This window comes from Acanthaster planci, linkage group LG17 (assembly GCF_054643075.1).
Source record: "Acanthaster planci isolate LZ-2023a linkage group LG17, COTS_SCS, whole genome shotgun sequence".
NCBI lineage: Eukaryota > Metazoa > Echinodermata > Asteroidea > Valvatida > Acanthasteridae > Acanthaster > Acanthaster planci.
The window spans coordinates 11787709-11801288 of NC_141793.1; the positions used below are offsets into that span (position 1 = coordinate 11787709).

The 13580-nt window shown below is 43.0% G+C and overlaps 1 protein-coding gene across 3 annotated transcripts in view; it reads right to left on the minus strand.

Moving 5' to 3' along the window:
• Window positions 1-70: 70 nt before the first annotated feature.
• Window positions 71-13580, minus strand: part of LOC147796360 (receptor-type tyrosine-protein phosphatase N2-like) — a 150675-nt gene continuing 137165 nt past the window's right edge. For all 3 annotated transcript variants that reach the window (XM_022224207.2, XM_087148115.1, XM_087148117.1), the window contains 3 exons: window positions 12277-12330; window positions 8145-8283; window positions 71-3771 (listed from right to left, as the gene is read on the minus strand). In XM_022224207.2, the coding sequence (XP_022079899.2) occupies window positions 3700-3771; window positions 8145-8283; window positions 12277-12330 (265 nt within the window). In that variant the 3' untranslated portion in view covers window positions 71-3699. The remainder of the gene's footprint in view (window positions 3772-8144; window positions 8284-12276; window positions 12331-13580) is intronic.

The following is a 13580-nucleotide window of genomic DNA, read 5'->3' on the forward strand; positions in this document are numbered from 1 at the left end:
GGGGCCGAAATCTGTGTTAAAAAGCTCATAATATAACTGACGACTGAAAGAAATTCCACGGACAGCTTAATTCCAGATGCTCATTTAGATCTAGACAGGGAGGCCTAGTGCTTTATTCGTGACCGTGACCTTTGACACGCATGACGATATCATGACTCAATTTCACAATAACTAATAATACAAACTCAACTAAGCAAGTAAGCGGCACTTTATACAGGACTTTTGTCTGTTAAGCGGTCGTGGACTTTTTTCAGTCTTACTCATTAGCAACCCAAGTTAATAAATAAATCTGATACAACTAATACTATAGGCCAATAAATATACTAAAATAAATGGACAAGTATCCACCAATCACAGAGTTTCTTGTAAGAACTCATAGCTGCATAATCTAGCATGGAGCGGACTGATTGGCTGCAATATTTGACATAATTTACATATTCTCTTGGATTTTTGGACTCGTGATTCATATCCTATTTTCATTAAATTCAAATAAACACCTTATAAACAATTGCAGACATCAGTTTGATCGAGTGTAAATAAAACAAAAATTCAGCTTTGGTACTGAACTCATATTCCATTGTATTGATAAAAAAATGGCAAACTTGGTAATTTGTATGTACAAATAAAAATCATGATCATAATTTCGGGTAACTAAAACCATAAAATGTGAAGTGACAGTTTGGAAATTGTTTTTTTATGCTAAATTTTTCCCCCAGACAGTGATGCCTTTTTAAACTATAGTCCAAAACACCAATGAAATGGCCAAGAAGTGAACTGGGCATACACGTACGTACACCATCATGTGTGGTACGTGAATAATATACCAATGAAGTTAGTAATTTTAGTGGCTTAAATCACAATAGATTGTAATTAATCAATGAATCACTGATCGCAGATCACAACCCAAATGTTGCAATTCTAAAGAATTCCGCAATTTATCAACAACTGAGATGTTTACAACACCTTTGAAAAAAACCAGTGTGTACGCTTCATCCCGTGAAAACTGAAAATAATCAGATTTTACCTACCAAAATTTAATTCCTTAAGAGTACTGAAGACGAGCTGGAATGATCAATAATTTAACATAACTGCCGCCAAAATATACAAGATAAACCTCTCCGTTAAATCAGTGGGATTGTAGTAGTAGCAAATGTTGACGTTAAAAGAATTCAACTGAATGGTACCCAGCAGAAATTTGCCGTGCAATTCAAGTTGATTTCCATGCAAGCGTGTTCTCATAGTGCGTACCGCAAGTGTGATCAGTTTTCATGCACAACTTTGTTTCACTACCAGGCCATGAGAAGTCACTTTGAGAAATCTGAAATCATGGTCATTCTAAAAAATCCTTACCAGAAAATATTGCAGTCATTCTTACCTGAGCACAATGGGAATCTCAACTCAAAGTGTCTGTTGTTGTCGTTGTCAAATAACTGGAATTGGAATATTTTCAACTGTAAAAATATCATTTACAGTTATTCATTTTACAAGCACAAAAAGCAGTCCTTGAAATTCATGGAATGATGATTGAGATTTTAAAAAGGTGTTGCCGTGGCAATTCAAGATTCAGGAATGTGGAACTGTGGCCCAGAAGCTCCACGCGTTCTACAGAAATGGATGACGTTCATGATTTTCACAAATTTTACGGACACACAGCATAATTGCACAACACGCACAAAGGACAAAACACTATTTTAAAGCTCTACGGGTTTATAATCACAGTGTCCATTATCATAAATTTGATAAATCTATATATATTTTACATGTAGTATGTTTACATTAAATAGTTGTCTTCTATATAGCTGTTGCACCAACCAGCCGATTTCTGATTAGTCGCCATTTCACTCTTGTCAGCTGAAATTGCAATGTCTCTGCTGTGGCAGTCATCAGGTATATTGTTTATACAATAAATCATTTCCATATTTTATGGCCCTCAAATGTGCTTGCCTTGCCAAAGGGAGATGTGTCAAGTAGGGTACAAAGTTATTTTGAAAAACTGTTACCACTTCCCTCGAGAAAGCAAAAAAAAGGAAAGAAACGAAAGCAGGAATGAACTGAAGACATCCACTTGGGTTTTCCAGGAGCTGGGTGGGTTTCAAAAGTCATGGGCCTTAAATCAGTAAATCATTACAGAGCGTCGGCAATATGCTTAAGTTTTCAATGAAGAAATGACAAGATGAATGACCTGTAGCTTAAAATTTTGACCCCAACTTGACGTCTGTGCTCCACAAGAATCATGTAAATGATAACCCACCACGACAAAGAGAGAGCAAGCCCCTTCCCCTCCCTGGCTGCCAGATTACAGCATTATCAATTGCTTCCTCTGCGTGGAAAATCATGCCCACATGTATGTTCCTGGTACGCTCCGTGTCAACATCATTCTCTTGTGGGAGACGTCGATGGAGTGAACGGCCCGGTCAACCCACATACACACACCCCCCCCTCTGGATAGGGCCACACCAGGTGCAAATAGATTGTTTCAAGCTTAATCACGTTAAATGACACACCTGCAGAGAGTGGGGAGTTGGCGATAATGCATCTTGATTGAATTAATTTTTGACAACCTTGTTTGGCAATGACATCTCTGGGCCCAAACCTGCACAGAAACTGGAACTTGAAGGAAACATTCCATCTGGTACTGTTTTCAAACTGGGTGGGGTATTTCTTTTTTTTTATTTTAGCAGGACCGAAAACAAAAATATCAGCCAGTGGGTAAAAATGTCACCCACTGGGACGATAAAAGCTATGAGGATGCCACCTGTACGAACTGTGCATCACCCAACAATTCCAACGCCGTGGGATCACAGACAGGCCTCGGGCTTGCTCTTATGAAACATGATTCAAGTGTGCAAAGGCGCAGAGAACGTCACACATACTGATTTCAGAATGCGACCCCCCCCTTCCCTGTAATGAGTCACCAATTCAAGTTTAAGCATCAGACAGGTACTCAACGACGAGAGCACTGGACGTTCAGTGCAATGGTCCTGGGCCCGAGTCCCAATTCAGCTGACTCCTTTAAATCAACTCACTTTGAGCAACAAAAGAAAAATATACATTTTTCACTACCTTTGGGCATGTTTTGCAAAAGATAAATAAATATAACTACTTCTACCAAGCACTTACTGTACAGTGGCTTTATGACACCAAGTCTGATTTATACTGCAATTTATTTCTTAGCTATTTCCATCACTCACAACACGGATAACTTTGATGCCCGAATTCTGCCGTGGAGATGCAGGCTTTATTTGACTTGTGTAAAAACAGGAGTACTGATTGTTTTTTTTTTTATTCTTTTTTAAAAAACAACTTATTGCACGTTTGACTCAGCAAAGATGTCTGCCCTCTGACGTGATGCGCTAACAAGTTGAGTTGGATATCAATGCAGTCTGGAGTTACTCTGCTTCATTTGCAATCTAATTTTTTTGTCGTAAGACATGGGCAGTCAAAGTTACCCGATTAAGGAGGGACAACTGTTGCGTGTCAAACTCTGTGACCTTAGGATATCTAAGTGCACTGGCCATCACTATAATAAAACGCATTCTTTACATGTTTTTCTCTCCTCCGTGTACACCGTGGTTGAAAATTAGTCCTTTGTGTCCACACACCGAGGCTTGCTGATCTGTTGTTGGTTACCATGGTTACGGTGGCTGGCAGCAAGTAATGGGAGACATGAATTTTTTTTCTTTGTCTATCTTAACGGGCTCACTGCGGTAGAGCCTTCAGGATGGCGTTGACTTCCTCAGCTAGGGCTGTCAGGGCAAACTCAAACTGCTCCTGCGTGGGGTGAGAGGATGAAAGATGTGGTTACCATGGGAACACAGATGACGAAAGAAAAAGAACAAATTAGCACAATGGCTCCCTGTGCAGTTGCTCCTTCATGGCACTGGTTGAGCAAACACCAGAACAGTGAATGGTTACCATCATCAGGTACAGGGCCCTCCTAAAAGTATTGGTACATTGATTCAGTGTTCCACCTGCTTCAAGTTTTTCACTTCAGGATAATTATGGAAGATAAATGTTCACAGTGCACAGAACAATCGTCACCATGAAGTTGACCAAATCTGAACTCTGTAAATCTTCACACTGTCACACACACAAAAATGCAAATGGAAGTGCGCTTCCCAAATGGTTTGTCAAAACTGACGCGCAGTCTGAAGCTCTTGGAAGATTGTTTCGTCACATCAGTCTGTGCAATGTACAACATTCATCCTGCTCGGATGAGATGCCATCAATTGGTCAAGTGACCCTCACGTCACCTCCCACACCCTGGAAATGCTGCCTGACAAGAACACACGGACCTCTGCTGCTGACACGGCTGCTGGATGCGCACTTCCTGCGACAGGGATACATGTACGACGTAATGTACCCTTTGTTGATGGAAACACGAAGCCAAGCTGAGGATGATCTACTGTTTTTGACTATATTATGTGTGAGCGAAGTACAGAGCCGGTGGTCTTGTCGACCATTTCCACCAAAAAGGACTAGCGATGCGGGGACTGGCTCAAGATATTAGTCTTCACCTCCAAGATCCTTCATGAAATCCACAAGATTTGGCCCTAAAATAGGACAATCGCACAGTGCCTTGCCTACCCTTGCCTTTTATTATAGCAGTAACTGATCAACCTACACGTAGGAATCAGTGTTGTTATCAGGACCGTAATAGGGCCATTCTCAAGATCAGACACAAGACCAGACACAAGACCAGACTCAAGACCAGACTCAAGACCAGACACAAGACCAGACTCAAGACCAGACACAAGACCAGTCACAGGACCATGTACAAGACCATGCACAAGACCAGTCAGTCACAAGACCAGTCCAAAGACCTATTCCAAGACCAGTCCCAAGACCAGTCACAAGACCAATCACAAGATCAGTCACAAGACCAATCACAAGACCAATCACAAGACCAGTCACAAGACCATGCACGAGACAAGTCCCAAGACCCGTCACAAGTAACTGGATGAATAATGACAAATTAATGCTTTTGTGCCATTCATATAAATAAGCTTGTGACTTGAATTGCAACTGGAGGCACCACGTTTCAATGAAATCCATCAATGCATGGCCAAGATCATTCGAAGAAGGTCAAAAAGTGAGAACAAACATTTTTGAAAAAGCTCTCTTGAGATTTTGAGATATGCAGAATTTAGCAGAAAGATGGAAAACACAATTGCTTATCCAAGCTTTCGCGCCTTCCCAAATCTTTAATAATCATCCATAATTGACACTTCCTTTGTCTCTCTTAACCAGTGGACATTTGTCTACATTTGGAAGATGTTTCACCAGGTGGACTAAGCCTCGGATCATGAACTTGTATCCTAATCCATCATTTTGAAGGTCAATATTTTGAACACTTGAAATGTCCATCGGAGAAACACCATAGTTTTTCGACCCTCTGCATACTATTGGTCCATATCTGTGTAGATTTATAGCATGCAAACGGTCTGCATGCCGGTATGACCACACAAAGTGGCTGTCACCGATGATGCATGGTGGGAATAATCCTGGCTGCTTTTTAGACGCCACGGCAATTAACAACAAACCAATGGACCGCGGGAAAATGACCACATGACACAACGTTGGGGCTCAACAGACTTCAATGACAACCAGAGATATGTAGCTGCAGTTGTACACGCTACGGCCTGAGAGCTGGTCGTTCTGATCTGCACAGAGTTGCCGGAGGACAACTGCTGCACAACAGCGACCCAAAAATCTGTGAAGTCACTTGTGGGAACATCCTTCCTTACACAGCTATACTTGTGGGGTATTTCCTTTGTTCTCGTATACAAAACTCCCACACGACATGCAAAAAATTTCAAATCACTCCAATTTAGACCAAATTCACTTTCCTGGGTTGAAATTTCGACCATATGTCCCTTATTTAAAACACTTCAATTTGTGACGGAGTTTTACCCACACAAAATTCCCCCTTTTTGAGTAATCTCCAAATATCAGTTTCAAGAAATTCTTGTGGGGTACCAAAATCGGTACCCCACAAGATAAAAACTGGCCTTGTGGGGTACTTCCCATTGTTCCGGTACCCCGCAAGGCCCCATGTATAAGCGCTTATACATGGGGCCTTGTGGGGTAATAATAAATAATAATGACGTGCACGTGGCCCTTCTCAGAGGGGATGGTGGGGGGGGGCACGAGTTCCCAAGGGGGAGGGGGCAGTTGACCTCCCTTGGCTATGTCACTGCCTAAGGGAGTTCATTGCTCCCTCCCTTGAAAATCTAGGCTTACACACGATGCGAGTGTCTGAAACACAGGCACTAAGGCTATGGTTCAAAATCACTCTCGCTTGAACTGTTTTACAGACAGAGAGATTTAAAAAAAAAAGAAGGAAAGAACAACACAAAGAGGAAAGTTTTAAAAGTTAAATGTGGGATCATGTCTAATTGAGACAATAACTTGACCAAGGAGAGGTCACTAAAGGGAATGTATTTTACAAGACTCACACCTCAGATAGTTGCGTGAAAGCAATACAGGTGATTCACAATGCAGTGCGCCACCGAGAGGCTGTCATGGAAAGGTCCTTCTCAGTGCTATATGGGATAAATAGTTGACAAGGTCTCATTCGCTGACTGTCCTGTGCACGAAAACTTGAATTTCTTTTCCCGACTGTCTATTTATCTTAGTTGAAAATTCGATATTAATTATTGTGAATGGGGGTTAGGTGGTCAAAACGATGGTTTTGTGTGGTGCAGGGAATGCCTCAATCAATCAGATATCCTCAAATTATGTAAGAGGTGCACTTAATCGCACCAGCGTGTCAACCGTGTGGGTAAAACTTTTGATGGCGCCCTGTATTGTGAGTCGCCCATATTATAAGAAATTCTCTTCCACTCTGCTCATTTTAAATTGCATTGGAAGCCACCAGCTTGAAAATGAGCAACTGTCGGAAATCAGTTCCAGTAAACAGCAAAGTTCATTTGAACTATTGAAGCTGCCGGCTGTGGAAGAGAAATGCGTCACTCTCTTCTCGAAAACAATCAGCTGGGATTAACCCCGATTAAACAGACAACTCACGGATCTGCCATGAAAACGAGAATGGCCTTTGTGATTTTCAGTGGGCCTTGGGGAGAATGTACTGAACACATGCAGGAAGGCTTGCGGTTGGCCGGGCTCAAAGGCTTTGAACGTTGGCCCAGTTGCTGTTATTTGGGAACTTCCGACAATACTCGCAGATCAAGAAACAATAGACGCGGCCTAACCTTGTCAGCTGTCATGCCTGACCCTGTTTCCAAGGCAGCAGGACAGCTGCTGAAAAAAACGGAATAAATCAGACCGATCTGTTGGAATAAACCTTTTAACTCCCCCCCCCCACTTCCAGGGACAGCTGATAAACAAGCTGCTCTGATTTGGTTTACTGAGACTTAATCCCACTGTTCTTGGAAATCTTCGAGTTATACGGCATTTCCGACCTATGTTTAACCTTTGACCACCCATTAAGGTCACAGAACACAGGGGGAGATCCTTAAAAATGAGAGCCTAAATCGGACAGTTTATGAGGAGGAGGGTCAAGGGGGAAATTCCTCGCACATGTCTGAGAGGGAAGGGCCACCGCTGCGAGGGTGGAAGGGAGCTCAACAGAGCCTTGTCAGTTCAGCGAACCTCTTGATGGATTCCTCTCTGGCTGAACGACTCGACGACTCTGGGTGAAACAGGAAACCCAGAATCAGATATGATGGATCTCGATCTCTGCATCCGTCAGTTGGAAACAGCCGGATAGGAGGCTTGGAGATCCAGGACAGCTGAAAAGGTGGTAGCAGTTATCGCCAGAGAATGTTACCACCTTGACGGGCCGTTGGCCAGGTTAAAAAAAATATGTTGTTGGCCTGTACGTTTTGATCAGATCTGAGACAATCTGCCAGATGTCGCTGTTTCCTGCTCCAAAAATAGCAATCTTGCTGAAAGTCTTCAGCACTTTTCAAACCGAAACTGAGATCAGGGAAACGGCGACTTTTTGGATTGAATTTTGCATCGGTGCAATGGCCAAAATTGATCACTGGGCTTTCTCTCAAAAACTGGATGGTCAAGACTCCAATGGGCAAACACTTGTACAGGTCACTCCCGTCGCTGTTAGATTTGGCATTGTGCCAATTTTCCTTAATCTTTAAACTGTGATTGGCTTTTGACCCTACCTTCAGCTTGACAGCACCTGGTCGCTGATCTCGTATGTGCTCCAGCGTGGCGGCAATGTCAATTTCCTTAGCGCCCTTGGTCATGCGGGTCAGTACCATGTCCACTAAGCAGTAAGTGCCAGTGCGGCCGACTCCGTCACTATGGGGACAAAGAATGGTCAGATCAGTTAAAGCCATGACTAATTGATAATTGGAAACCTGAACGGTCCTCATGTATAGTGTACTGACAGGTAAAGAACTCTTCTGTTCATGGTTTTCTTTTTGGATAGTATCGGCAATTAGTTTAATTTACTGACTTTCAGGGACTTATGATGGATCATTCCCCCTGACTGTTAAACTTAAGAATCCTAGTTCTTGAACCCACCTCAGTAGACCGTATTTGCAAGAGACCCATTTCCAGTCGTACTCCTGAATGTAATGTATTCATTTGAAACCCTTAATGGAATGGTACCAGGTGATTTTGGGGGTTGGAATGAAATCATAGAATAGAGTCTGGTTCTTCAAATTTAACATTTTCAAATGAATACACTACATTGGGGAATCTAACTGAAATGTGGCCCCCCCCCGCGAATACCCTAAATTTCCCATGAGATACATCCGGATTCTGCAACTTCCCCACACCTGGCTAAGATTGGCCATGCAAAGTGCCCAATTGAGAAGGATGCCCATTTGCTCCTGAGAGGGAGAGCTGTCACAATAAACTGTCTGGCTCAGGACCAGTGGTCAATGGATTTCATGGACCTGAGTTTAAACGACACTGACACCTGTCAATTTAATCTGTTCCTTCCAAAAAAACCACCAACCAATCATCCAACATCAGCACTCATCCCGCATAATCATGGAGGTCAATTCTGAAATGGGTCTTTCAGGGACGGCCTTAAATTAGATGGACCCTCAGAAACAACATGAGTCATGTGGGAATAAAAAGTCACAGAACCATTTTTAGGAAATCGGTAATGTAATTAATGCTTCCTAGCTTTCAAACTGACAAAGAATTATCAAATTATAATGATGTAAAGGTAATAAGAAAAAAAAATTTGAGAAATAAATGGCCTTAAATGCAAATAAATTCTTTTATTATGATCAATAACACTAACTAGAACCTCCCACAAGAGATAGAATAAATCAGTAATTAAACACAAATAACCCACAACATCACAAGAAATATTTTCATCCTTGAGACCCTTCTCATGAAGAGGGGATTTTGACCTTTAACCTTTTAGAGCAATGTGCTAGGTATCATGGGAAGATTGGGATGACCGAACACTTTTGGGAATAATGACGACAGATCCTGTGATACTACTCTGACAAGTACACAAACAACAGCATCGTCCCATCGAGAGAGCAGTCGGATTTTCTTTTTTTCCGTGATGGAATCATAACACCTGTCTCATCACCGACTTCCTTCGGCTCAGCCTGGCTTCCCCAACTTCTACAAAATGAGAAGATAACTCCTTTTCCTCAGCATTTAATGTGCCTTCCTGACTGAAATTAGTGCGAGCATGTTGGAGGGGGCGGGTTAGTTTGCGAGAAGAGAGCTGTTAGGAAGTGACTCATGTAATTAACTGTCGTGTGCTACAAGTCTCTTTTTATTTAAGACAACCACTCTAGTGAAGCTTTCAATATCTGCATTTGTGGGATGTCTGTCAGAATGAGGGAAGCAACCCAAGGTTTAGACACAGTCTCTTGAAAAACTTGCTGAATCTTAAGGTTCTCAAACAAGATTTTGTGGCTTTGGTAGTTTTGGGAAGAGAAGCTTGTGGGAGGGAGGGAGGGTGTAACATTGAACAGCCAATAGCAATATCCTGTTATTGTTCCCAGTTGTCAAAATACATTTACTGGCAATGTTGCAACAACAGGTTACATGGTGACAGGCTTACGTCACTGCCGCCAGTAAGCCGGTGTCCATTAGGTGGTGCGGATGGGCTTACTAATTAGGCACAGGACAGTTTGCTGGTGTTCTGGTTTTTGTAAAAACTGTAACACAGACCATGCCAAGAGCAATCGTCTGTTCAATCCACGCCTCAAACCTCAGGTGCCTCCAATTAAAAAATTCTTACGGCTGGATTTTAAAAAGTAATCAAGAAATGTTCAGAAATGTTTTCCTCTAGAAGGCAAGTTCATAAAACTCCTGGGTGCAGTCTTGTACCCCCTCCCACCAAATATCCCAAACCTTCTGTCCACAGAGGCAAAAACAAGAAGAAGTCGAAACCAAACCAGAAACAAACAAAAAACTTTCAGATATTTTCGGATGTGACACGAACCCTAAGTGAATAACCCGCAGGAAAAGCCGCGCGCCTCTGAATCTGACCACGTAATCTGACAGTGATATTGTCTTCGCGTGGATACTCCAAAATGTCACACTTCCCAACCCCTACGTCTGGCATGAAATGCTGATCATGAAACATGCCCTGATGGCAGACCTTCGTTTCCCCGGCACCCTTCCCCCCTTACCTTGGCCCTGTTTACTACCTGTGCTGCCTATTAGTCACTCTGACCACAGACTGGGCCGTGGGAGGAGGGGGGGTCGGGGAGGGGTAAATCCAGGCAACCCTCAAACCGGCCCCCCTTCCCAATTACCCCCCCCTCCCCCCGTGTTCTGGACAAAGAGGCCAGCCAGTGCAGCCAGCACTTTTTATTTTTTCTCGAATCGTGCAGAGCAACTTTGCCGAGAGGCTGCACATCTTTTTTGGCCAATCTTGGGCTTGGGTTGTGACCTTTTCCATATTCATTACAACGACATCACTGTAGCGCTTACAGAGTACCAAAGCAGGACGCCATTTGAACCAGGAAGTCTGGTGCAGACGAATGGAGTACACCCGCGTGTTGGTGCACATGCTGGTTCTTGCGGTAACGCCTTTTACACACATACATGTAATTGTGCAGGTGATGTATTCACTTCGGTTCTCTACTCTACACTCTTTACTTGGAAGTTTGATTCTGTAATTGACTCTTTGGATTATTTTTCTTTCATTAACTAACAGTTGGGGTAATTCTAAATGAAGGGAAACAAAAGAAGTTGAGAGCTTTGCTTGGAAACACCTCCGTCCTATAAAATATAAAGAAGTTGGTCGGCCCAGAAAACAAAGAAGAAAACAGTGTGCAGCCACGTGAGCTATTTCCAAAGCGTTCTCTTGCCTCTAACTTGGACTCCAATTCTGGCTTCAGAATGATTCAGAAGCATTCCATCATATCAATCCCTAGGGGACACGAGGAACAACCTCAGGGCAACTTATGGATAAACATCAGGTGCCTGGACACGGGGTCCAGAAAATCACCTGAAACCACGGCTGGAGTTGAAACTGAGGCCGGGAAAATCCCACTAGAGTGATGGGGGTCTTGAGCGTGATAAACTTAGAAGTGAAGGTCCTACCAGCTTAAAAGTCTTATCCAACTGACTAGAGTATTTTGTGGGACCAAATCCTAAGCTTTAAAGTATGTCCGACCAGAAGGCATGTGTTGGCCTTTAGCCAGACACCACATTCAAATGCATTTCCAACATGTCTACCAAAACGTGACAGACGTACAGGGACCAAATTACTCAGGCGGTAACTTGCCACGAAGGGTGAAGCCGACATGTTGATGTTTTTGTGTCACAATTGAAGAATTAATTAACCAAATTGTACAGCTTCTCAGCAACGTGTTAATCTTCTTCTTGTCAAGAATTAGATGCTGTAATGCCCCAGGATCGGTGGAAGATAAAAATCAAGTCAGTTTGGCCTTTGTAAGGAATGAAACAATGCAGTTTAGATTTCTGGCTCGGCATTTGCCAATAATTGATTGAAAAAAGGAATGACCTGGTTTCCAGTCCTACTAGATGCCTTCCAACCCGTGCAGCATGGCTTCAAACTTGCTTCACGTAATGCATTCCAATAGTCTTCTGTCATCAGCTTACAACCCAATTTAACCGTAACTTAAAAAAAAAAAAAAGACAATTATAATGTCTGCCTTATCGAGTCTGGCAGTTGAGGCCAAGGGCGTGTGTCTGAGTTAATTCTCTGAGCCCAAATCCTTAAACCTCTTCTTTAAGCTGGCGGGATGAGGAAAAGACGCATCCTCGAGAATGTGCCGAGTCATTACCTCCCCCACCCCATCTCTCCCCCCCCCTCCCCACAGCGTTATCTTCACCTACCTGCAGTGTACCACGATCGGACAGGCTTTGCCACGGTAGGACTTGTTCACTTTCCTGAACATGAGAGAGAATGAAAGAAAAAGTGAGCAGCGTGTTGAATGCAGTCATGACAGTTTGTTACAGGCCATCGGGGGATTTCAGTCAGCCGAGAACAGGCACTTGAGAATGGCGCCTGCCTCAAAAACCATCAGCACGGAGCACTCCTGCTCAATTGAATACTCGGTCCTGTGGGGTTTGAGAGGTGGTACCAACCAAATTTAGCACTCACCGCCCTAAAACATGATTCCTTGTTCAAAGCAATGATAAGTATCTGTGATTATGAAAAAAAATATGATTTCGCAAATTTGAAATCTGGGATTTTGAAAAAAAAAATTGATTTTGCAAATTTGAAATAAAAAAACTGAAGTGCAAGTCCAATTTTTCTGAAAACAAGAGGCTAAAAGTGCTTCTCTTGCAAAAAATAATTCCTCCCCTCCACACCATCGAAGCTCAGATGTTTTCTTCAACCCCCCCAATTGTATCTACGTAGCTGTGACCACTGAAAACAGTTGCCAAAAAGGAAGAAAACAGCTTTTTTTTGTTGCATGTTTCATGATCCTGTCTCCATTTTTCGTCAGCCTGCCCGACACAAAAAGTACGAGGTGCTAGAACCCCCAGTTTGTTTTACTTGGCTAGCTGCCAATGCAACAACGATACGGGTACACTTCCAGAGCCGCCCTACAAGGCACCTTGGCAAATCTCTTGTCGATAATATTGCTGTCATCAACACTAAACCCTATTAAGCTTGCTTGGAGGTGAGACGCAGCTTTAGCAAGAGCTTTAGCGAGAACAAGAAATCCATGTCAAGAACAGGCCACCCGAACTCAACCTATAATTCTAAGGCTGCCCTGCAAGGTACCATGGCCAATCTCTTGCTACCTCCCCGTCTTTTTGTACTTAAACTCACTTAGAGGTGAGACAGCGCTTTACAATTTTGACACAAAGAAAAGCTTGACGGCTACCCATGCCACCGACTTGCGAGCGCCAGTGGCATTGAGCGTGGCGACACGGAGGCCAACAGACCTCTGCTCAGTCTTTCTTCACTATGCAAGCAGCCAACATCTTGGACCAGCTTCGCCCAACAATTAATCCTGCTCAGCAAGTTCATGTGCTAAGCAGGAATGAGCAAGATACCAGTCACAGGCAAAACACACACCATGATGTGTGGGTTGGCAACCTGTTTTTTGCGCTAAGCAAATTTCCCAGTTCCTTCATAAAACTTCAACAGTGCACTAAAGAGCAAGCATTTACAGTCCCTGAGAGAC